This window comes from Drosophila santomea, chromosome X, assembly GCF_016746245.2.
Source record: "Drosophila santomea strain STO CAGO 1482 chromosome X, Prin_Dsan_1.1, whole genome shotgun sequence".
Classification (NCBI taxonomy): domain Eukaryota; kingdom Metazoa; phylum Arthropoda; class Insecta; order Diptera; family Drosophilidae; genus Drosophila; species Drosophila santomea.
The window spans coordinates 8253265-8278412 of NC_053021.2; the positions used below are offsets into that span (position 1 = coordinate 8253265).

At 48.2% G+C, this 25148-nt stretch overlaps 3 protein-coding genes across 4 annotated transcripts; 2 read left to right on the top strand and 1 right to left on the bottom strand.

The window, feature by feature from the left end:
- Window positions 1-52: 52 nt before the first annotated feature.
- LOC120455459 (sodium leak channel non-selective protein) lies at window positions 53-10840 on the top strand. 2 transcript variants are annotated; one of them, XM_039641679.1, is made up of 16 exons: window positions 53-370; window positions 1260-2592; window positions 2652-2764; window positions 2825-2935; window positions 3005-3148; window positions 3209-4738; window positions 4799-4930; window positions 5001-5366; window positions 5445-6195; window positions 6280-6579; window positions 7277-7471; window positions 7700-7886; window positions 8012-8266; window positions 8532-8805; window positions 8866-9028; window positions 9089-10840. In XM_039641679.1, exons 2-16 carry the CDS (start codon window positions 1303-1305, stop codon window positions 10034-10036), a joined length of 6759 nt encoding a protein of 2252 aa, XP_039497613.1. In that variant the 5' UTR covers window positions 53-370; window positions 1260-1302; the 3' UTR covers window positions 10037-10840. The 2 variants fall into 2 exon arrangements, with proteins under 2 accessions (XP_039497613.1, XP_039497614.1); XM_039641680.1 differs by having other exon boundaries at window positions 5028-5366.
- Window positions 10841-11163: 323 nt separating this feature from the next.
- LOC120456737 (mucin-2) lies at window positions 11164-22223 on the top strand. The gene is made up of 3 exons (XM_039643726.1): window positions 11164-17420; window positions 17478-21646; window positions 21749-22223. The coding sequence occupies exons 1-3, from the start codon at window positions 11263-11265 to the stop codon at window positions 22084-22086; spliced, it is 10665 nt and encodes a 3554-aa protein (XP_039499660.1). The 5' UTR covers window positions 11164-11262; the 3' UTR covers window positions 22087-22223.
- On the bottom strand, window positions 22106-23418 carry LOC120456738 (antigen 5 like allergen Cul n 1). Its single transcript, XM_039643727.2, has 2 exons — window positions 22762-23418; window positions 22106-22663 (listed from the first exon to the last, which is right to left on the bottom strand). Exons 1-2 carry the CDS (start codon window positions 23382-23384, stop codon window positions 22360-22362), a joined length of 927 nt encoding a protein of 308 aa, XP_039499661.1. The 5' UTR covers window positions 23385-23418; the 3' UTR covers window positions 22106-22359.
- Window positions 23419-25148: the final 1730 nt, after the last annotated feature.

Genomic DNA, 25148 nt, shown 5'->3' on the forward strand with positions numbered 1-25148 from the left:
AAAGTGACGGCCCAGCGGAGCTGTCAGTTCAGTTGGCTGACTGGAGCACTGCCTGACTAAACAGACTGAGTGGCCGCAACTCCCAGTCTCCGCGTCCGACAAACACATACAACAATAGAAAAAAATAAAAAAAACAAAGAAAAAGAAAAAGAAAAAGGACCCATTTACGAGGACCTCGGCGCGTGTTTGGTTTAAAACAAACATTTTTGGAAAACCGGAAAGTGCGGCCAACCGGATATATATTCTTATAATTTATTAGTGCCCAGTGTCATCCATTGATGTGGCCTCTGTGATAGAAATCGCGCGAATCCTCGCACCACTCCGCCATCGAAAGTGAACCATCCCACTGCCGCTCCATCTCAGGCGAAAAGTGAGTAGACTATGAGTAGACAATGTGTTGGTTACACAGCCGAGGGAAAATGGCAAAATACCTTTACATAAATCGTGCTGTTTCGAGTTAGGGCAATGGCATTCGGTTTGGTTTGGTTTGGTTTGGAGTGGGCATAACTGCTTTTGGTTTAATGCTGCGTTGGTAATGACAATGGATTTGCGAGTGGGGATGAGAATGGGAATGGTACTGATACTGGGTTGACTGTAGTACACATATCTACGCATATACGGCGAGAAGTGGTTGCTCATTCGGGGGTTGCAAGTGTCATACGCCGTGCTGACTGTCTTGATTCACACTGAAATCAATTTCGATGCTCTCGAAGTTCATTGTTGAAATACCTAAAGAAAATACCTATCCAAAAGATACAACAAATAATCAGTTGCATGAATATGTTTTGTGTATAAAGTGAGGGAATAAGATTATTAATTATATACTCTGAGCAACAATCACTATTGAAATGTATATCTTTAATAAAACCTTGTTTTATTACTGCATTTAATTACACATTCTTTGGGGGTATTTCAAATATTTTCGCCCAGTGCAGGTAGTGGGCTTGAGTGGTGCACCTTCGCCCACCTTGGCAGCTGTTCGAATGTAAATATTGACACAGGTCTTGGCTCTAATTGCCGCCTAGTTGGAAGTGGGCAGATCCTTGAAATATGAGGGTGCACAATAATCAGTTATAATGGAAGTAATTTACTTTTTAGTTCAATATCCCCTTTAAACATTTGCCTTACTAATATTCAAATATAAGCCTAGTAAAGCTGAAACAAAATAGCAGTTTGATTTAAGATTAAAACCCCATTATTTATTAAGTTTATTTCGAACTGATTTAGTTAATTAATATGACGCCATCTCCCCACAACAGACATTACTTACGGACCGTTCCAGGGTCAGGATGCGCCGCTTGAATGATTGACCGCCTACAGATTCGTCGCTTGGGTGCAGCTGCTAGAAACAAACGCGCAGGAGGCGGAGGCGGAGTTGGAGCAGTAGGCAGCGCCGGCGGCGGAGGCGGAGGAGCAGGGGCGGCGGTACCGGGAGCGGCTGGAGCGGCGGGCACGGGACCGACCACTGGAGCAACAGCGTCAGCGACAGCGACAGCGGCCAGTGGCACAAGCGGCAGTGGTGGCCACCATCAGCACCACCACCACCATTCGCATCCGTCGTACTCCACGAGCGGCATCAACACGCCGGCGACGGCCAGCACCAGTTCCTCCAGCGGCAACAGCTTGACGCCGCAGCAGCAGCAACAGCAGCAACAGCAGCAACAGCAGCAGCAGCATCCACACCATCAGTCCCATCACGGATCCCACCACTACGCACACCATCAGCAGCATACGCATCATCACGCGCCGCCGCACACGCACCATCCGCATACGCATCCGCACGGACATCCGCATACGTATCCGCACCTGCGACACTCGCAGCCGGCGTCCGCCAGCCAGTTTAGCTTCAATCCATCGCCGGGCAGCAGTCCTGGCAACGGACTGGGTCTGGGCGCTCGCCAGGATGCGGCCAGTGCGCTCAACAGTCCGACGACCATTGTGAACTCCGGTAGCGGCAGCGGCGGCGGCAGCAGCGTCGCCTTCGGAATGCAGCCGCAGCAGCAGCAACCGTCGTTGGCCGGCGGTGGTGGCGGTGGCTCCTCGGCGACGGCGGCTCCATCCTCGGGCGGTGGCCACAACAATGGTGCCGGGCTGGGACCGGTCGTTGGTGGCGGCGGCGGTGGCGGTGGTGGTGGTCTTAATCTGCTCGGTGGACTTGGTGGCATGGGTGGCATGGGCGGTGGTGCAGCTGCCGCCGGCATGGGCATTTGTGGCGGCATCAGCAGCACCGTGGGCAGTGCCGCCATCACCGGTGTGCCGCCCATTGGACTGGGCATTGCCACCGGCATTGGCAACAAGATCATGCTGGGCCGGAAGCAGAGCCTCAAGGGCGGCGAACCCTTCCTGGCGGACTACGGACCGGAGGAATCGCTCAACGAGAGCGCCGACATCGAGTGGGTGAACAAGCTGTGGGTGCGCCGCCTGATGCGTCTGTGCGCCCTCGTCTCACTGACCTCCGTATCGCTGAACACGCCCAAGACCTTCGAGCGGTATCCGTCGCTGCAGTTCATCACGTTTGCCTCGGACACGGCTGTCACGCTGCTCTTCACCGCCGAGATGATCGCCAAGATGCACATCCGTGGTGTGCTGCATGTGAGTGCGTTGCACACTTGGAGAAATATCATGTACTTTAGCTAGACACACTTTTGCAGGGCGAGGTGCCTTATTTAAAAGATCACTGGTGCCAATTTGATGCTTCCATGGTCAGCTTCTTGTGGATTTCCATCATTCTGCAAATCTTCGAGGTGCTGGAAATAGTTCCAAAGTAAGTATATATATATATATCAATAAATAAATATAATAATAATAAATTCTTTCATCTTAGGTTTTCCTATTTATCCATTATGAGAGCCCCAAGACCCCTGATCATGATTCGCTTCCTGCGCGTCTTCCTCAAATTCAGTATGCCAAAAAGCCGTATTAACCAAATCTTCAAGTAAGTATCTTTAGTCTAATGAAAATTATAGTAATCTCATGAGCTTATATCATGAACTTTGATTTACAGACGTTCGAGCCAGCAAATTTACAATGTGACACTGTTCTTCCTGTTCTTCATGTCCCTGTATGGTTTGCTTGGAGTTCAGTTCTTTGGCGAACTAAAAAATCATTGTGTGATGAATAATACGGAGTACGATCCATACAAAAGACCGTAAGTGAAAGCTTTAAAAGCAGTAATGGCTCAATTAATTAATAACATGATCCTTTTCAGGATTCTGACAATCAATTCACTGGCCATTCCGGATACGTTCTGCTCGATGGATCCCGATTCCGGCTACCAGTGCTCGCCGGGAATGGTGTGCATGAAGATGGACTTCCTGAGCAGCTATGTGATCGGTTTCAATGGCTTCGAGGACATTGCAACGAGTATCTTTACGGTTTACCAGGCAGCCTCGCAGGAGGGATGGGTGTTCATCATGTACCGGGCCATTGATTCGCTGCCGGCATGGCGAGCTGCCTTCTACTTCAGCACGATGATCTTCTTCCTGGCGTGGCTGGTGAAGAACGTCTTCATAGCGGTCATCACCGAGACCTTCAACGAGATCCGTGTGCAGTTCCAACAGATGTGGGGCGCACGTGGACACATCCAGAAGACGGCTGCCTCGCAGATCCTGAGTGGCAACGATACCGGCTGGCGACTGGTGACCATCGATGATAACAAGCACGGCGGATTGGCGCCGGAAACGTGCCATGCGATACTGAGATCACCGTATTTCCGCATGCTCGTGATGAGCGTCATCCTGGCCAATGGCATTGTGACGGCCACCATGACGTTCAAGCACGATGGACGACCGCGGGATGTGTTCTACGAGCGGTACTACTACATCGAGTTGGTATTCACCTGCCTGCTGGACCTGGAGACGCTGTTCAAGATCTATTGCTTGGGCTGGCGTGGTTACTACAAGCACTCCATACATAAGTTCGAGCTGCTCCTGGCCGCTGGCACAACGCTGCACATCGTGCCGATGTTCTATCCCTCCGGTCTGACCTATTTCCAGGTGCTACGGGTGGTGCGACTGATCAAGGCCTCACCGATGCTGGAGGGATTCGTTTACAAAATCTTCGGACCGGGCAAAAAACTCGGCTCACTGATCATCTTCACCATGTGCCTGCTGATCATCAGCTCGAGCATCTCAATGCAGCTCTTTTGCTTTCTCTGCGATTTCACCAAATTCGAATCCTTCCCGGAGGCATTCATGAGCATGTTCCAGATTCTCACGCAGGAGGCGTGGGTTGAGGTGATGGACGAGACGATGATCCGCACGAGCAAAACTTTAACGCCGCTGGTGGCCGTCTATTTTATACTGTACCATCTGTTCGTCACCCTCATCGTGCTCAGTCTGTTCGTGGCGGTCATTTTGGATAATTTGGAACTGGACGAGGACATCAAGAAGCTCAAGCAGCTCAAGTTTCGTGAACAGAGCGCCGAGATCAAGGAGACACTACCCTTTCGCCTGCGCATCTTTGAAAAGTTTCCCGACTCACCGCAGATGACCATACTGCATCGCATACCGAATGACTTTATGCTGCCCAAGGTGCGTGAGAGCTTCATGAAGCACTTTGTCATCGAACTGGAGACGGAGGACTCGCTGGTCGAGAACTGCAAGCGACCCATGTCCGAGTGCTGGGAGTCCAATGTGGTCTTTCGCAAGCAGAAGCCCGTCCGCATCATGAACAAGACGGCCAAAGTCCGTGCCGCCGGCAGTAGTCTACGCAAATTGGCCATCACGCATATCATTAAGTGAGTGTACTTTTCTACGATTTAAATAGATTTTGTGGCTAACCACAATCCACGTTGCAGTGACAGCAACAACCAGCGCCTGATGCTGGGCGACTCGGCCATGTTGCCCGTGGTGGGTACCAAGGGTGGCGGTGGTCTAAAGTCGCAGGGCACCATCACCCACTCGAAGCCGTGGCGTGTGGACCAAAAGAAGTAAGTAGCTGGGCCCTGCCCCACCGAGGCGGCGCGACCCGTTTGATGTGTGTCCACTACCAATTCGCAGGTTTGGCTCTCGCTCCATACGTCGCAGCGTGCGTTCCGGTTCCATTAAGCTGAAGCAAACGTACGAGCATCTCATGGAGAATGGTGACATTGCGGCAGCGCCACGTGCCAATTCTGGACGTGCACGTCCACACGATTTGGACATTAAGTTGCTGCAGGCGAAGCGACAGCAGGCGGAGATGCGGCGCAATCAAAGGGAGGAGGATTTGCGCGAGAATCATCCATTCTTCGATACACCGCTGTTTCTGGTGCCGCGCGAGAGTCGCTTCCGGAAGATATGCCAAAAGATCGTGCACGCCCGCTACGATGCCCGTCTCAAGGATCCGCTGACCGGCAAGGAGCGCAAGGTCCAGTATAAAAGCCTGCAGTAAGTGCTGTGTCCTAATCTTGAGTAGAAAGACTTGCGATTTGCTGTCCCAAAAATAATTACTAAAATCATTTGCAGCAACTTTCTCGGTCTGGTGACGTATCTGGACTGGGTGATGATATTCGCGACGACGCTCTCCTGCATTTCGATGATGTTCGAGACACCCAATTACCGGGTGATGGATCATCCGACGCTGCAGATCGCCGAGTACGGGTTCGTTATTTTCATGAGCCTAGAGCTGGCGTTGAAGATATTGGCCGATGGCCTGTTCTTTACGCCGAAGGCTTATATCAAGGATGTGGCCGCCGCACTGGATGTGTTCATCTATGTGGTGTCCACGTCGTTCTTGTGCTGGATGCCCCTGAATATACCAACCAACTCGGCGGCCCAGCTCCTGATGATCCTGCGCTGCGTGCGACCGCTGCGTATCTTCACCCTGGTGCCGCACATGCGAAAGGTGGTGTACGAGCTGTGCCGCGGCTTCAAGGAGATCCTGCTCGTATCCACGCTGCTCATCCTCCTCATGTTCATCTTCGCCAGCTACGGTGTCCAGTTGTATGGCGGCCGTCTGGCCCGCTGCAATGATCCCACAATCTCGCGACGGGAGGATTGCGTCGGTGTGTTCATGCGACGTGTTTTTGTCACCAAAATGAAGTTGACCCCGGGTCCGGATGAGTCCTATCCGGCGATGCTGGTGCCGCGGGTGTGGGCCAATCCCAGGCGTTTCAACTTCGATAACATTGGTGATGCCATGCTGACGCTGTTCGAGGTGCTCTCCTTCAAGGGATGGCTGGATGTGCGCGATGTTCTGATCAAGGCCGTGGGTCCGGTGAGTTGGATAGATATTTCCATTCGAAATCATGGCTATAATATAATTTGAAATTGAAATTTAAACTTGAAATTTACTTGACAGGTACATGCCGTCTATATTCACATCTATATATTCTTGGGCTGCATGATCGGTCTGACTTTGTTCGTGGGCGTGGTCATTGCCAATTATTCGGAGAACAAGGGCACCGCCCTGCTGACCGTCGACCAGAGGCGTTGGTGTGACCTCAAGAAGCGTCTGAAGATCGCCCAGCCGCTCCATCTGCCACCCAGACCCGATGGCCGCAAGATCCGTGCCTTCACCTACGACATCACCCAGCACATCATCTTCAAGCGGGTCATCGCAGTGGTGGTCCTGATCAACAGTATGCTGCTCAGCATCACGGTTTGTACCTGGCGATTTCAGTGAATCAAACGAATCACAAAGTAACTGCATGCACTTAGCAAATGTTTTGTAAAAATGTCTAGATTTTGATGGTTAATATTCAATTTGAATATTAGCTACTACTGTGTTGAATATACAAGCGCATGCCGGATGTCAACAAGTTTAGTTAAAGTAACAATGCACTTTCATTGCTTTCAATATTATTCGAGATTATGTCATATTTGAGTTAAACAAATTGGTGGAATACCAAAGGTTATATACCAATATCTTACATTACAATAACTTCAAGTTTAATAGGTTATTAAATATAAGTATAATTCTAGCATATACCATAACTAATATATTTGAGTGATTCGACAAGAAGTATGCTTTTGAAAGTCAGAGTGCCATTGTCATACATAATAACTGCATGCCAGCACGTTTGTACAAATGCATATATATATGTATATACTATATAGAACAAAGGTGGATTGTGACCCACTATCGCTGGCAAATACTACGAATAACCGAAAACTAAAACGTAGCCAGATAATGATTGTATGGTGTTATGAATTGAAACTGTTGTATGTGACTGCTTAGAGCGTAGAGCTTAGTGAGCTTATAGATAAGAGATTATGGCAATTGCTATAATCGAAGCCCTTGAACATCTTTCGACACCGTCTTAGTCTTTGTCTCCTGTCTCAATTGTCTGCTGCAGTGGATCAAGGGTGAGGTGCATACGGAACGCCTGGTGATCGTCAGTGCGGTATTGACCTTTGTCTTTGTGGTTGAGGTGGTGATGAAGAACATTGCCTTTACACCGCGCGGCTATTGGCAATCTAGGCGCAATCGCTATGACCTTCTCGTCACCGTTGCCGGTGTGATTTGGATTATATTGCAGACCATTCTGCGGGTAAGTTCATGTTGCCACAACTGCTGTGGTTGTCAACAAACCACCACCACCACCACCAGCACCACCACCACAACCATCCATCCTCTTCACTAACCACTAAACCACTCACTACCACACTACACACGATCCATATTTACACATTCACCCCGCTGAACAATGAACAATGAACAATGAACAATGAACACTGACCAGTCTGACCTCTGACCTTTGACCTCTAATCTCTGACAGAACGATCTGTCCTACTTCTTCGGCTTCATGGTGGTCATCCTGCGCTTCTTCACCATCACCGGCAAGCACACCACACTGAAGATGCTCATGTTGACCGTGGGCGTGTCTGTATGCAAGTCCTTCTTCATTATCTTTGGCATGTTTCTGCTAGTCTTCTTCTATGCGCTGGCCGGAACCATTCTCTTCGGTGAGCTGGGTGTCCAAAACAAAAAAAAAAAACAAAAAAACAAACAAACAAAGCAAAAAGCTAGAGCCAGAGCCGGACCCCATCCCTACTGACCACTCACTCCACCCGGCTGATTCTCGTTTCAGGCACCGTCAAATACGGCGAGGGCATCGGTCGACGGGCCAATTTTGGTTCACCCGTCACCGGGGTGGCCATGCTCTTCCGGATCGTCACCGGCGAGGATTGGAATAAGATCATGCACGACTGCATGGTCCAGCCGCCGTACTGCACCCTGGGTAACAACTACTGGGAGACGGATTGTGGCAACTTTACCGCCAGCCTCATATACTTCTGCACCTTCTACGTGATCATCACATATATCGTGCTCAACTTGCTAGTGGGTAGGTCTTCCTAGGAACTAGTAGGTCACTCAGGTTTAGTATCTGGAATATAGGTGCATTCACTTCACTGATATTGCTAATCATTTATTTGGCTTTTGAGCGCTGAAAAAATTACCTATTTACATTTTTCTTACACAATTAAATTTATAAGAATAACAATTGTAAGCTTCCTACACATTTTAAAAAATCCATGCAAATTGTATTAATTGCACATATATTTTAAAACTACAATCGAGATTGATATAAACTTTTCCGCTTTCGGCAGCTATTATCATGGAGAACTTTTCCCTTTTCTACTCCAACGAAGAGGATGCCCTGCTTTCGTATGCGGATATACGCAACTTTCAGAACACCTGGAACATTGTGGATATCCATCAGCGTGGTGTGATACCCGTGCGCCGGGTGAAGTTCATCCTGCGTTTGCTGAAGGGACGACTCGAGTGCGATCCGCAAAAGGATCGCCTGCTGTTCAAGTACATGTGCTATGAGCTGGACAAGCTGCACAACGGCGAGGATGTCACCTTTCACGATGTCATCAAGTGGGTGCTTGTGATCCATGGGGAGGATGATAGTCTCCATTTTCATCCTATTCCTTTCAGCATGCTGAGCTATCGCTCTGTGGACATTCGGAAGGCCTTGCAGCTGGAGGAGCTACTGGCGCGCGAGGAGTTCGAGTACCTGGTTGAGGAGGAGGTGGCCAAGATGACCATACGCACCTGGCTGGAGGGGTGCCTTAAAAAGATTCGTGCCCAAAACGCCAGCGTAAGTTGCAACGCTATTGATTATGAATATATGATGTATTTATGATGTTCAACCCCACAGAAGCAGCAGAATTCGCTGATCGCTGGCCTGCGGGCAACCAACGAGCAGCCGGTGATGCGGCCAAATGTCCAGGAGGACAAGGCTCCACTGGGTGCGGTGGACAAGTCGGCGATCAGCACGATCAGTGGAGCGGTGGCCGGCGCCTGTCCGCCAACCAGTGACGCATTCTCGCCGACCTTTAGCTCCACGGAAAACGAGGAGAAGGACGGCAGCAGCAGTGCGCTGGTGCAGTTGCCCCACTCGGAGACATCGATAGCCGGAACCGGAACCGGAAGTTCAGCGACAGCAGCGGCAACGGCAACGGGCGCTTCATCAGGCCTTGGCATTGGACCACCGACTGTCCAGTCCGCCGCTCGCCATGTGATGACGGTGGGCAAACGGGGCTATGCGCTCAATCGTTCCGATTCGACGGGCAGTTCGGCGGGCCGGAAATTCCTGGCACCCACATCCAGTGATCCACAGCAGCGTTCGACGCTGAGCGACAAGGAGCGTTTGCACATCACCAGTCAGCAGCGGAAGAAGAACTCAATGACCACATTGCCACATGCCGGCCAACTGGGGCAGTTGGCCAAGCAACGCGGCGGCGGCGTTGGTGATGCCACCAAATCGTCCAGTTTCTTTGCCCAGCTAAACAGCGAGATTGGCCAGTTCCATTATCCGACAATAAACGCTGCAGCCGCCGCAGCTGCCCTGCATGGCTATGGACATGGACATGGACATGGCCATGGACATGGGACACATGCTGGTCATGGTGGTGGCCATGGGGAGCATCAGCAGCATCATCACCATGGCGGCGCACTCGGCAGTCCGTCGGCCATGATGAGCCAAATGATTGGGGGCAGTGGCAAGTTGCTGCCGTTCAATAACCAAGCGAATGCCGTCTACGAGGTGCACGACTGGTGGCAGGAACAGGTCCTGTGTCCGCAGACCAGCGATGACGAGATCTAGCAATGGCCCAACATCATTCGTAGGTGGACGAAAACGGGAAGCCGGAAGTTCCGCAGAGGAGGTGGAGCCTATTAAACATTATCATCAACTAGTGGCCTAGAACTTTTTTGTATATGCCTATTAAGTGTAAATGTATCGGCCTCACAATTAACGGTTAACAATTCTTAACGAGTATATATATATATATATATATATATATAGAGATTTAGCTATAGTTTAGCACTGGGTAAAATATGAAAGTGTAACAGAAGTTAGGAAACAAAAAGGGCAACCATTAGTTATACGTTTTGTTGTTGTTTGCGTGCTAGATGGTAAATATGATCAGTCAGTCGGTAACTTTGTTATAGCTTAAATATATAAAGAAATATATATTATATATATGTATAATGAGTACATTGCATATGGATTGCATATGTCTTACGTATAGTGCAAATTTATAAGCGCGCTGCCTCACCAAAAAAAAAAAAATAATAAAAAAAAAACAGACCATTGAAGTTCGTAAATTGCCCAAAATCTCAATTAAGTAGCTAACGAAAGCCAAAAACTCCATTCTACAGATTCGAACTAACGCAAGTTTATACCACAAGTAGTAGCTGTAGAGAAAGACAGACGAACCCAGACACCAAAACGAAAGAGATGCCTATTAAGATATTTTGAGATTAGCCAAAGAACTCAGCACAAATTAATATTAAAGTTATTACTACGAGTATATAGCCAAAGTTCCCATTCAATGCGACCCCCTTCCCCCACCAAACCAACAAAAAAAAAAACAAAAAAAAAGCGAGCGTAATAAAAATCGTTGAAATTGCAGAACGTTTTAAAAAAAACCCCACTCTTGGCTGCTCAATGAATGAATGGGTCTCTGGGTTTCGGGGGAACGTGCGCCCTTCGGATTGGACAAACCCAACTGACCGTAATCTGTGGCTTATGCAAACCCGTGCCCGCCACACGGAGCAGATGCGTGCGTGCCAGGGGGCGAGCAGTGCATCCGTTCCGCCTGCCGGAACGATCGAGCTTTCGGTCGCTGTCCGGAATTCAAATTCTTGCACAGACTAGGGACCCGATGTCGCCCCCGCAGCCACGTCTTAAATATGCCCTTGGCTGGAATGGCAAGCTCAGTACCGAGGGCGTAGCTCGGGTGTACACAGCACACTAAACCGCCCAGCAAGGACATTTACACATTCTAAGGACACACAGTTCAGTTCAGGCAGCACCACGTTGACAAGATGCAACTGTTCGTTATCTGCCTGCTGGTGTCCACCACGGCCGCGTTCACGATGTTTGGCCCCCACATCCGCATCGTGCCGGGCCAGAAACCCAATGAGATAGTCCTCCACTTTCGCAATCCGTGCAACAACAAAACAAGCACCACCACCCTAAAGCCGCCACCACCTCCTTGTCCTGCTCATCCCACCACGCCCGCCTGTGAGCACCGCATTACCAGTCCAGCACCGACGAAGCCGCAATGTCCACATGCCACCACTACGCCTCACAATTGTGGTCAGGACACAACGAGCTCAAGGGCCACCACTCCAAAGCCCACACTAGAAACAACAATCGGGACAACTTTAAAGACAACTCAGACACCAACACGAGAACCAACCACTCTGAAACCAACTGAAGGTACTACGGCCAAGCCTACAACTCTGAAACAAACCGAACCAACGACTGCCAAGCCGACAACTCTGAAACCAACCGAAGGAACGTCTGCTCAGCCAACAACTCGGAAACCAACTGAAGGTACAAGTGCCAAGCCGACAACTTTGAAACCAACTGAAGGTACAAGTGCCAAGCCGACAACTTTGAAACCAACCGAAGGAACGTCTGCTAAGCCAACAACTCTCAAGCCAACAGAACCAACGACTGCCAAGCCGACAACTCTGAAACCCACTGAAGGAACGTCTGCTCAGCCAACAACTCTGAAACCAACCGTAGGAACGTCTGCTAAGCCAACAACTCTGAAACCAACCGAAGGAACGTCTGCTCAGCCAACAACTCTGAAACCAAACGAAGGAACGTCTGCTAAGCCAACAACTCTGAAACCAACAGAACCAACGTCTGCTAAGCCAACAACTCTGAAACCAACCGAAGGAACGTCTGCTAAGCCAACAACTCTGAAACCAACAGAACCAACGACCGCTAAGCCAACAACTCTGAAACCAACCGAAGGAACGTCTGCTAAGCCAACAACTCTGAAACCAACTGAAGGAACGTCTGCTAAGCCAACAACTCTGAAACCAACAGAACCAACGACTACCAAGCCGACAACTCTGAAACCAACTGAAGGAACGTCTGCTCAGTCAACAACTCTGAAACCAACTGAAGGAACGTCTGCTAAGCCAACAACTCTGAAACCAACACAACCAACGACCGCTAAGCCAACAACTCTGAAACCAACCGAAGGAACGTCTGCTAAGCCAACAACTCTAAAACCAACCGAACCAACGACTGCTAAGCCAACAACACTGAAACCAACCGAATCAACGACTGCTAAGCCGACAACTCTGAAACCAACTGAAGGAACGTCTGCTAAGCCAACAACTCTGAAACCAACAGAACAAACGACTGCTAAGCCAACAACTCTGAAACCAACCGAACCAACGACTGCTAAGCCAACAACTCTAAAACCAACTGAACGAACGTCTGCTAAGCCAACAACTCTGAAACCAACTGAAGGAACGTCTGCTAAGCCAACAACTCTGAAACCAACCGAACCAACGACTGCTAAGCCGACAACTCTGAAACCGACTGAAGGTACAAGTGAAAAGCCGACAACTCTGAAACCAACTGAGGGAACGTCTGCTATGCCAACAACTCTGAAACCAACCGAACCAACGACTGCCAAGCCGACAACTCTGAAACCAACCGAACCAACGACTGCGAAGCCGACAACTCTGAAACTAACCGAAGGAACGTCTGCTAAGCCAACAACTCTGAAACCAACAGAACCAACGACTGCCAAGCCGACAACTTTGAAACCAACAGAATCAACGACTGCTAAGCCAACAACTCAGAAACCAACCGAAGGAACGACTGCCAAGCCGACAACTCTGAAACCAACTGAAGGAACGTCTGCTAAGCCAACAACTCTGAAACCAACCGAAGGAACGTCTGCTAAGCCAACAACTCTGAAACCAGCCGAACCAACAACTCTAAAGCCAACTGAAGGAACGTCTGCTAAGCCAACAACTCTGAAACCAACTGAAGGAACGTCTGCTCAGCCAACAACTCTGAAACCAACCGAAGGAACGACTGCCAAGCCGACAACTCTGAAACCCACTGAAGGAACGTCTGCTAAGCCAACAACTCTGAAACCAACAGAACCAACGACTGCCAAGCCGACAACTTTGAAACCAACCGAACCAACGACTCCTAAGCCAACAACTCTGAAACCAACTGAAGGAACATCTGCTAAGCCAACAACTCTGAAACCAACAGAACCAACGACTGCCAAGCCGACAACTCTGAAACCGACTGAAGGAACGTCTGCTCAGCCAACAACTCTGAAACCAACCGTAGGAACGTCTGCTAAGCCAACAACTCTGAAACCAACCGAAGGAACGTCTGCTCAGCCAACAACTCTGAAACCAAACGAAGGAACGTCTGCTAAGCCAACAACTCTGAAACCAACAGAACCAACGACTGCTAAGCCAACAACTCTGAAACCAACTGAAGGAACGTCTGCTAAGCCAACAACTCTGAAACCAACAGAACCAACGACTGCCAAGCCGACAACTCTGAAACCAACTGAAGGAACGTCTGCTAAGCCAACAACTCTGAAACCAACCGAAGGAACGTCTGCTAAGCCAACAACTCTGAAACCAACCGAACCAACGACTGCCAAGCCGACAACTCTGAAACCAACAGAACCAACGACTGCTAAGCCAACAACTCTGAAACCAACCGAACCAACGACTGCGAAGCCGACAACTCTGAAACCAACTGAAGGTACAAGTGAAAAGCCGACAACTCTGAAACCAACTGAGGGAACGTCTGCTAAGCCAACAACTCTGAAACCAACCGAACCAACGACTGCCAAGCCGACAACTCTGAAACCAACAGAACCAACGACTGCTAAGCCAACAACTCTGAAACCAACCGAACCAACGACTGCGAAGCCGACAACTCTGAAACCAACTGAAGGTACAAGTGAAAAGCCGACAACTTTGAAACCAACCGAAGGAACGTCTGCTAAGCCAACAACTCTGAAACTAACCGAAGGAACGTCTGCTAAGCCAACAACTCTGAAACCAACGGAACCAACGACTGCCAAGCCGACAACTCTGAAACCAACAGAACCAACGACTGCTAAGCCAACAACTCAGAAACCAACCGAAGGAACGACTGCCAAGCCGACAACTCTGAAACCAACTGAAGAAACGTCTGCTAAGCCAACAACTCTAAAACCAACCGAACCAACAACTCTGAAACCAACTGAAGGAACGAGTGCCAAGCCGACAACTCTGAAACCAACCGAAGGAACGTCTGCTAAGCCAACAACTCTGAAGCCAACTGAAGGAACGTCTGCTAAGCCAACAACTCTGAAACCAACCGAAGGAACGTCTGCTAAGCCAACAACTCTGAAACCAGCCGAACCAACAACTCTAAAGCCAACTGAAGGAACGTCTGCTAAGCCAACAACTCTGAAACCAACCGAAGGAACGTCTGCTAAGCCAACAACTCTGAAACCAACAGAACCAACGACTGCCAAGCCAACAACTCTGAAACCAACAGAACCAACGACTGCCAAGCCGACAACTCTGAAACCAACAGAACCAACGACTGCTAAGCCAACAACTCAGAAACCAACCGAAGGAACGTCTGCTAAGCCAACAACTCTGAAACCAACCGAAGGAACGTCTGCTAAGCCGACAACTCTGAAACCAACCGAACCAACAACTCTGAAACCAACTGAAGGAACGAGTGCCAAGCCGACAACTCTGAAACCAACCGAAGGAACGTCTGCTAAGCCAACAACTCTGAAGCCAACTGAAGGAACGTCTGCTAAGCCAACAACTCTGAAACCAACCGAAGGAACGTCTGCTAAGCCGACAACTCTGAAACCAACCGAACCAACAACTCTGAAACCAACTGAAGGAACGAGTGCCAAGCCGACAACTCTGAAACCAACCGAAGGAACGTCTGCTAAGCCAACAACTCTGAAGCCAACTGAAGGAACGTCTGCTAAGCCAACAACTCTGAAACCAACCGAAGGAACGTCTGCTAAGCCAACAACTCTGAAACCAACAGAACCAACGACTGCCAAGCCAACAACTCTGAAACCAACAGAACCAACGACTGCCAAGCCGACAACTCTGAAACCAACAGAACCAACGACTGCCAAGCCAACAACTCTGAAACCAACAGAACCAACGACTGCCAAGCCGACAACTCTGAAACCAACAGAACCAACGACTGCTAAGCCAACAACTCAGAAACCAACCGAACCAACAACTCTGAAACCAACTGAAGGAACGAGTGCCAAGCCGACAACTCTGAAACCTACCGAAGGAACGTCTGCTAAGCCAACAACTCTGAAGCCAACTGAAGGAACGTCTGCCAAGCCAACAACTCTGAAACCAACAGAACCAACGACTGCCAAGACGACAACTCTGAAACCAACAGAACCAACGACTGCCAAGCCGACAACTCTGAAACCAACAGAACCAACGACTGCTAAGCCAACAACTCTGAAACCAACAGAACTAACGACTGCCAAGCCGACAACTCTGAAACCAACAGAACCAACGACTGCTAAGCCAACAACTCAGAAACCAACCGAAGGAACGTCTGCTAAGCCAACAACTCTGAAACCAACCGAAGGAACGTCTGCTAAGCCGACAACTCTGAAACCAACCGAACCAACAACTCTGAAACCAACTGAAGGAACGAGTGCCAAGCCGACAACTCTGAAACCAACCGAAGGAACGTCTGCTAAGCCAACAACTCTGAAGCCAACTGAAGGAACGTCTGCTAAGCCAACAACTCTGAAACCAACCGAAGGAACGTCTGCTAAGCCGACAACTCTGAAACCAACCGAACCAACAACTCTGAAACCAACTGAAGGAACGAGTGCCAAGCCGACAACTCTGAAACCAACCGAAGGAACGTCTGCTAAGCCAACAACTCTGAAGCCAACTGAAGGAACGTCTGCTAAGCCAACAACTCTGAAACCAACCGAAGGAACGTCTGCTAAGCCAACAACTCTGAAACCAACAGAACCAACGACTGCCAAGCCAACAACTCTGAAACCAACAGAACCAACGACTGCCAAGCCGACAACTCTGAAACCAACAGAACCAACGACTGCCAAGCCAACAACTCTGAAACCAACAGAACCAACGACTGCCAAGCCGACAACTCTGAAACCAACAGAACCAACGACTGCTAAGCCAACAACTCAGAAACCAACCGAACCAACAACTCTGAAACCAACTGAAGGAACGAGTGCCAAGCCGACAACTCTGAAACCTACCGAAGGAACGTCTGCTAAGCCAACAACTCTGAAGCCAACTGAAGGAACGTCTGCCAAGCCAACAACTCTGAAACCAACAGAACCAACGACTGCCAAGCCGACAACTCTGAAACCAACAGAACCAACGACTGCTAAGCCAACAACTCTGAAACCAACAGAACTAACGACTGCTAAGCCAACAACTCAGAAACCAACCGAACCAACAACTCTGAAACCAACTGAAGGAACGAGTGCCAAGCCGACAACTCTGAAACCAACCGAAGGAACGTCTGCTAAGCCAACAACTCTGAAGCCAACTGAAGGAACGTCTGCTAAGCCAACAACTCTGAAACCAACCGAAGGAACGACTGCCAAGCCGACAACTCTGAAACCAACTGAAGAAACGTCTGCTAAGCCAACAACTCTGAAACCAACCGAACCAACAACTCTGAAGCCAACTGAAGGAACGTCTGCTAAGCCAACAACTCTGAAAGCAACCGAAGGAACGTCTGCTAAGCCAACAACTCTGAAACCAACAGAACCAACGACTGCCAAGCCGATAACTCTGAAACCAACAGAACCAACGACTGCCAAGCCGACAACTCTGAAACCAACAGAACCAACGACTGCTAAGCCAACAACTCAGAAACCAACCGAAGGAACGTCTGCTAAGCCGACAACTCTGAAACCAACCGAACCAACAACTCTGAAACCAACTGAAGGAACGTCTGCTAAGCCAACAACTCTAAAGCCAACTGTAGGAACGTCTGCTAAGCCAACAACTCTGAAACCAACAGAACCAACGACTGCCAAGCCGATAACTCTGAAACCAACAGAACCAACGACTGCCAAGCCGACAACTCTGAAACCAACAGAACCAACGACTGCTAAGCCAACAACTCAGAAACCAACCGAAGGAACGTCTGCTAAGCCGACAACTCTGAAACCAACCGAACCAACAACTCTGAAACCAACTGAAGAAACGAGTGCCAAGCCGACAACTCTGAAACCAACCGAAGGAACGTCTGCTAAGCCAACAACTCTGAAGCCAACTGAAGGAACGTCTGCTAAGCCAACAACTCTGAAACCAACCGAAGGAACGACTGCCAAGCCGACAACTCTGAAACCAACTGAAGAAACGTCTGCTAAGCCAACAACTCTGAAACCAACCGAACCAACAACTCTGAAACCAACTGAAGGAACGTCTGCTAAGCCAACAACTCTAAAGCCAACTGAAGGAACGTCTGCTAAGCCAACAACTCTGAAACCAACTGAAGGAACGTCTGCTAAGCCAACAACTCTGAAACCAACAGAACCAACGACTGCTAAGCCAACAACTCAGAAACCAACCGAAGGAACGACTGCCAAGCCGACAACTCTGAAACCAACTGAAGAAGCGTCTGCTAAGCCAACAACTCTGAAACCAACCGAACCAACAACTCTGAAACCAACTGAAGGAACGTCTGCTAAGCCAACAACTCTGAAGCCAACTGAAGGAACGTCTGCTAAGCCAACAACTCTGAAACCAACCGAAGGAACGTCTGCTAAGCCAACAACTCTGAAACCAACCGAACCAACAACTCTGAAACCAACTGAAGGAACGTCTGCTAAGCCAACAACTCTAAAGCCAACTGAAGGAACGTCTGCTAAGCCAACAACTCTGAAACCAACAGAACCAACGACTGCCAAGCCAACAACTCTGAAACCAACAGAACCAACGACTGCCAAGCCGACAACTCTGAAACCAACAGAACCAACGACTGCCAAGCCGACAACTCTAAAACCAACTGAAGGAACGTCTGCTAAGCCAACAACTCTGAAACCAACCGAACCAACAACTCTGAAACCAACTGAAGGAACGTCTGCTAAGCCAACAACTCTGAAACCAACCGAACCAACAACTCTGAAACCAACTGAAGGAACGTCTGCTAAGCCAACAACTCTAAAGCCAACTGAAGGAACGTCTGCTAAGCCAACAACTCAGAAACCAACCGAAGGAACGTCTGCTAAGCCAACAACTCTGAAACCAAACGAAGGAACGTCTGCTAAGCCGACAACTCTGAAACCAACCGAACCAACAACTCTGAAACCAACTGAAGGAACGTCTGCTAAGCCAACAACTCTGAAACCAACCGAAGGAACGTCTGCTAAGCCAACAACTCTGAAACCAACAGAACCAACGACTGCTAAGCCAACAACTCTGAAACCAACTGAAGGAACGTCTGCTAAGCCAACAACTCTGAAACCAACAGAACCAACGACTGCCAAGCCGACAACTCTGAAACCAACTGAAGGAACGTCTGCTAAGCCAACCACTCTGAAACCAACTGAAGGAACGTCTGCTAAGCCAACAACTCTGAAACCAACAGAACAAACGACTGCTAGGCCAACAACTCTTAAGCCAACCGAAACAACGACTGCTAAGCCAACAACTCTGAAACCAACCGAAGGAACGACTGCCAAGCCGACAACTCTGAAACCAACTGAAGAAACGTCTGCTAAGCCAACAACTCTGAAACCAACCGAACCAACAACTCTGAAACCAACTGAAGGAACGAGTGCCAAGCCGACAACTCTGAAACCAACCGAAGGAACGTCTGCTAAGCCAACAACTCTGAAGCCAACTGAAGGAACGTCTGCTAAGCCAACAACTCTGAAACCAACCGAAGGAACGACTGCCAAGCCGACAACTCTGAAACCAACTGAAGGAACGTCTGCTAAGCCAACAACTCTGAAACCAACCGAACCAACAACTCTGAAACCAACCGAAGGAACGTCTGCTAAGCCAACAACTCTGAAACCAACAGAACCTACGACTGCTAAGCCAACAACTCTGAAACCAACCGAAGGAACGTCTGCTAAGCCAACAACTCTGAAACCAACCGAAGGAACGTCTGCTAAGCCAACAACTCTGAAACCAACAGAACCAACGACTGCTAAGCCAACAACTCTGAAACCAACTGAAGAAACGTCTGCTAAGCCAACAACTCTGAAACCAACCGAACCAACAACTCTGAAACCAACCGAAGGAACGACTGCCAAGCCGACAACTCTGAAACCAACTGAAGAAACGTCTGCTAAGCCAACAACTCTGAAACCAACCGAACCAACAACTCTGAAACCAACTGAAGGAACGTCTGCTAAGCCAACAACTCTGAAACCAACCGAAGGAACGTCTGCTAAGCCAACAACTCTGAAGCCAACTGAAGGAACGTCTGCTAAGCCAACAACTCTGAAACCAACCGAAGGAAAGACTGCCAAGCCGACAACTCTGAAACCAACTGAAGGAACGTCTGCTAAGCCAACAACTCTGAAACCAACCGAAGGAACGTCTGCTAAGCCAACAACTCTGAAACCAACAGAACCAACGACTGCTAAGCCAACAACTCTGAAACCAACTGAAGAAACGTCTGCTAAGCCAACAACTCTGAAACCAACCGAACCAACAACTCTGAAACCAACTGAAGGAACGTCTGCTAAGCCAACAACTCTGAAACCAACCGAAGGAACGACTGCCAAGCCGACAACTCTGAAACCAACTGAAGAAACGTCTGCTAAGCCAACAACTCTGAAACCAACCGAACCAACAACTCTGAAACCAACTGAAGGAACGTCTGCTAAGCCAACAACTCTGAAACCAACCGAAGGAACGTCTGCTAAGCCAACAACTCTGAAACCAACCGAAGGAACGACTGCCAAGCCGACAACTCTGAAACCAACTGAAGAAACGTCTGCTAAGCCAACAACTCTGAAACCAACCGAACCAACAACTCTGAAACCAACTGAAGGAACGTCTGCTAAGCCAACAACTCTGAAACCAACCGAAGGAACGACTGCCAAGCCGACAACTCTGAAACCAACTGAAGAAACGTCTGCTAAGCCAACAACTCTGAAACCAACCGAACCAACAACTCTGAAACCAACTGAAGGAACGTCTGCTAAGCCAACAACTCTGAAACCAACCGAAGGAACGTCTGCTAAGCCAACAACTCTGAAACCAACCGAAGGAACGACTGCCAAGCCGACAACTCTGAAACCAGCTGAAGAAACGTCTGCTAAGCCAACAACTCTGAAACCAACCGAAGGAACGTCTGCTAAGCCAACAACTCTGAAACCAACAGAACCAACGACTGCTAAGCCAACAACTCTGAAACCAACCGAAGGAACGACTGCCAAGCCGACAACTCTGAAACCAACTGAAGGAACGTCTGCCAAGCCGACAACTCTGAATCCAACTGAAGGTACAAGTGCCAAGCCGACAACTTTGAAACCAACCGAAGGAACGTCTGCTAAGCCAACAACTCTGAAACCAACCGAACCAACAACTCTGAAGCCAACTGAAGGAACGTCTGCTAAGCCAACAACTCTGAAACCAACCGAATCAACGACTGCCAAGCCAACAACTCTGAAACCAACCGAAGGAACGTCTGCTAAGCCAACAACTCTGAAACCAACCGAAGGAACGACTGCCAAGCCGACAACTCTGAAACCAACTGAAGAAACGTCTGCTAAGCCAACAACTCTGAAACCAACCGAACCAACAACTCTGAAACCAACTGAAGGAACATCTGCTAAGCCAACAACTCTGAAACCAACCGAAGGAACGTCTGCTAAGCCAACAACTCTGAAGCCAACTGAAGGAACGTCTGCTAAGCCAACAACTCTGAAACCAACCGAAGGAACGACTGCCAAGCCGACAACTCTGAAACCAACTGAAGGAACGTCTGCTAAGCCAACAACTCTGAAACCAACCGAAGGAACGTCTGCTAAGCCAACAACTCTGAAACCAACAGAACCAACGACTGCTAAGCCAACAACTCTGAAACCAACTGAAGAAACGTCTGCTAAGCCAACAACTCTGAAACCAACCGAACCAACAACTCTGAAACCAACTGAAGGAACGTCTGCTAAGCCAACAACTCTGAAACCAACCGAAGGAACGACTGCCAAGCCGACAACTCTGAAACCAACTGAAGAAACGTCTGCTAAGCCAACAACTCTGAAACCAACCGAACCAACAACTCTGAAACCAACTGAAGGAACGTCTGCTAAGCCAACAACTCTGAAACCAACCGAAGGAACGACTGCCAAGCCGACAACTCTGAAACCAACTGAAGGAACGTCTGCCAAGCCGACAACTCTGAATCCAACTGAAGGTACAAGTGCCAAGCCGACAACTTTGAAACCAACCGAAGGAACGTCTGCTAAGCCAACAACTCTGAAACCAACCGAACCAACAACTCTGAAGCCAACTGAAGGAACGTCTGCTAAGCCAACAACTCTGAAACCAACCGAATCAACGACTGCCAAGCCAACAACTCTGAAACCAACCGAAGGAACGTCTGCTAAGCCAACAACTCTGAAGCCAACTGAAGACACGTCTGCTAAGCCAACAACTCTGAAACCAACCGAAGAAACGTCGGCTAAGCCGACAACTTTGAAGCCTACTGCCGGAACAAAGCCACACCAAACTTCTCAGAAGACGACAACCTCTAAGCCAACATCGGAGAAGACGACAACCGAATCTCTGCCTCCGTTTAATATCTTTGATGTGATAACTGGAACACCATTAACAAGCACTTCCAATATTTCGTAAAGCATTTGAACTACAGTAGTGATAAGAATCCGTAATGTTAATTTTTTAATTCTAATAAACTGTCAACAACATAACAATTCTAAAGTTAGTTTAGTAACATATTATTAAAAACCGAACTTTAAAATTGTAATTACAAATTGTATTCCAAAGATTCTAAAATAACTCATTTAAAATGATATCTTACTTATAAAAAAAAAATGTTTCTTTTGTAACTTGTTCCAGGTGGGGCTGCACGAGTATTAGATTCATATGATTGGGATTTTCTTTTCTAATTTACAGGGGAATATTGTTGTCCAAGGTATTACCATCTTCAGCGCTCTCTTCGCTGTCGAAATCATGGCTGGCATCCCGCCAGTCGCACAAGCCGGGGAACTTTTCGCTGATTTGATGTTGGGGGCACTTGGATCCCGGCGGACCAGATTGATAAATGGGTTCGTTGAAAATGTTGTTGTAGTCATAGTTGCAAGTCAACATGAACTGGAATCGATTGGAATTGACCTCCAGGAAGCGGACACCGGCGCAGCCCACGCGATTTACTCGATCCGACACAAGTAATGTAAAGTGACCGATCTTCTTGCTGCGAAAGAAAAATACATAGTTTATTAAATCTTATAAATCTTTTTAAAGGCCTTAAAGAAATTTGGCATCTTGTTAAGTTTGTTTTTCACGACTTACCCTTGCGGATGTGGATGATAACTATCGATGAAGCTCTGATTGGCATCCTGGTACTCGCGGAACCAGTTGATCACAAAGGATTTCATTCGTCGCGAATGCGATTTGAACTCTCTTCCGATCCAAAAGTAACCGATATTCTGGCCACTAAACTTGAAACGCGGCGTGTTGCGGCACTTGTCGTGCGCGAATTGGCAGCGTTTGGCGTGCAAGGCGGCCATTTGCTCCAGTTCGTTATCCCAACGCAGCAGCGGCATATGGGCGGCACTGCGATATCCATTCAGATTTCCGCTGGCGATCTTCGATCTGGCCAAGTTGTGCATGTCCAGCAGCAGTTGGCGTCGCCTCTCGCTCATTTCGAGGAGTTTGGGCTCCGGTCCACAGGCGGGTGAGAAGCTGCCGTTGTTGCCACATGCGGTATGCGGCATGTGCACCAAATGCGTTCCATTGTACAGCTCACAAAGTGCAGCCGCACAGTAGCCGCCAGATGGCGCTGTGGTAGTGATCGTTAGAGTATCGTTTAAAGTCTGAGCTCCGGTTAAACCCTTTTCGCAAACCAAAACAAGGAGGAGCACTGCAGGCGCCCAAAGGGCAAACACGCTGCACTTGCTCAACAATCTCGGCATCTCGACGGTCAACACGCTACTGATCTGAGGTCGAGCGGCACTTTGGGTTTATGAATGGGTTATGGCCAACCAACCAACGGATAGCCAGCTGCCTCCGCCGGCGTCGCTGCTTTTCCCCACTTCTTTGGGTTGGGCAGCGCTGCGGGGTCCATAACTGGTTCTCATTAGAAAGAAATTAGCCATGGGAATTAGTGGGACTTTAATATGAGGACATCGGATCGAGCCATTCTTAAAATATTATCTTAATCATAGGTTTATAATCTCGGCTATTATTACGTGGAAATGAGTTGATTAGATGGAAATTAGCTATAAATAGAATGTAACCATTAAAACGCAGACTTGGGCTACTATTAGATCTTTCAAAATAATTGCACTGAATCATAGGATGAAAACACAGAAACTCTGCTTTCTTTGCCACTGAAATTCAATTTTTTTCAGTGCAGTCTTGATAGCTTGCTAGGTTTTCGACACCCTGTGCTCATCCCTCATCGTCGCACAGCTTCCGGCAGTGCGCTGCATCAGTAGATCACCACTATATCATCACCATATCACCACCGATATTCGCACCGATCCGTGGAGAACCGGTTTCGCTCCGGGCTGCGATGCTGGATGTACTGGGTATGCGTCTGGGTCTAGGTCTGGGTCTGGGTTTGGATATGGGACTGGCCCCCGTGTAAGTGGTATAATCAGTTACCGGCGGCAAGTGTGGGAAAAATGCTCGCTTCAAGGCAATTGCCGATAAGTAGCTGAGTCGGGGAATTATTGACTTTTCGCTTAGCTTTACAAATCAACTAGCTCGGCCAAAAGCCGTTAACACAACAGAAACAAGCGTCGTAAACCCAAAAAAAAAATATATAAATAAAGAAAATATAAAAAAAATAAAAATCAATTTTAAAGAACGCAGAAAAATACAGAAATTAATGAAACGTCGACAGAAACGTGCCTCACACCTAATCGGCGGTTATTAAAATAACAATGCTTCGACAGCTGAAGCTTCGCACTAAACACACTAACAATTTCAAAATGCGCGAACTGAAAAAAAAACTGAAATGACCATAAATAAAGAAAAAAAAGCGTATAATTATGACGTCGAATGGCCATCCCCGAAAAAGGCAAGAAAGAATGGATCGAGACGTTTATTGATTCTGGATTCGAGTCTGGGTCAATTCTATTTATAATTCGATGGCTTTTGTGGTGCCCCAAGATCAGTTGTGAATATGTATTTGGTTTTATTATATCAGCAACTTCAGTGGTTTTGCATCTACGACTTACAACGCTAGCAGTTTTGCACTTGAAAACATAAAGATATTTTATTTACACAGAATTGAAAACAACAAACAACCAGAAATGCGTCTGGCATATTCAAAGCTCTTTATTTACGTGAGCAACGACAGAAAAAATTGTAGTTTTGCACGTGCCACGTTGTGGGATTTGTAAATGCAAATAACTTGACTCAGATGGCTTGAAAATAATTTTCGCATGAATCTAGCAGGGTATTGGACTCTTCGGACCGTTAGTCATTATAATAGAGACCAGATTTCGCTTCTTCTTTTATTGGCCAATTACGATGCGGCTGTTTGTTTCGCTTTTATTGGCCCATCACATCATTGAGTTTCTTTAAGAAGTTTGGCTCACACGATGCGATCATTGACTTTTAAATTGTATGTTTTTCTTTTAATTTTTTGTAATTAGTAGAGACGTCTTGAAAACTATTTGCTCCATATATTTCCTATGAATTTCCCATTATTTATTGATTGTAAAAAT

Excerpts from the sequence above, each read along its gene's own strand:
- LOC120456737 (XM_039643726.1), top strand. The coding sequence starts at position 11,263 with ATGCAACTGTTCGTTATCTGCCTGCTGGTGTCCACCACGGCCGCGTTC. Across the intron at positions 17,421-17,477 it reads ACCGAAGGAACGTCTGCTAA|TGCCAAGCCGACAACTCTGA; the intron begins GCCGACAACTCT and ends TGAAGAAACGAG. Across the intron at positions 21,647-21,748 it reads AACTCTGAATCCAACTGAAG|GAACGTCTGCTAAGCCAACA; the intron begins GTACAAGTGCCA and ends AGCCAACTGAAG.
- LOC120456738 (XM_039643727.2), bottom strand. The coding sequence starts at position 23,384 with ATGCCGAGATTGTTGAGCAAGTGCAGCGTGTTTGCCCTTTGGGCGCCT. Across the intron at positions 22,664-22,761 it reads TATCATCCACATCCGCAAGG|CAAGAAGATCGGTCACTTTA; the intron begins GTAAGTCGTGAA and ends TTTCTTTCGCAG.
- LOC120455459 (XM_039641679.1), top strand. The coding sequence starts at position 1,303 with ATGATTGACCGCCTACAGATTCGTCGCTTGGGTGCAGCTGCTAGAAAC. Across the intron at positions 4,739-4,798 it reads GCCATCACGCATATCATTAA|TGACAGCAACAACCAGCGCC; the intron begins GTGAGTGTACTT and ends TCCACGTTGCAG. Across the intron at positions 7,887-8,011 it reads GGCCGGAACCATTCTCTTCG|GCACCGTCAAATACGGCGAG; the intron begins GTGAGCTGGGTG and ends TTCTCGTTTCAG.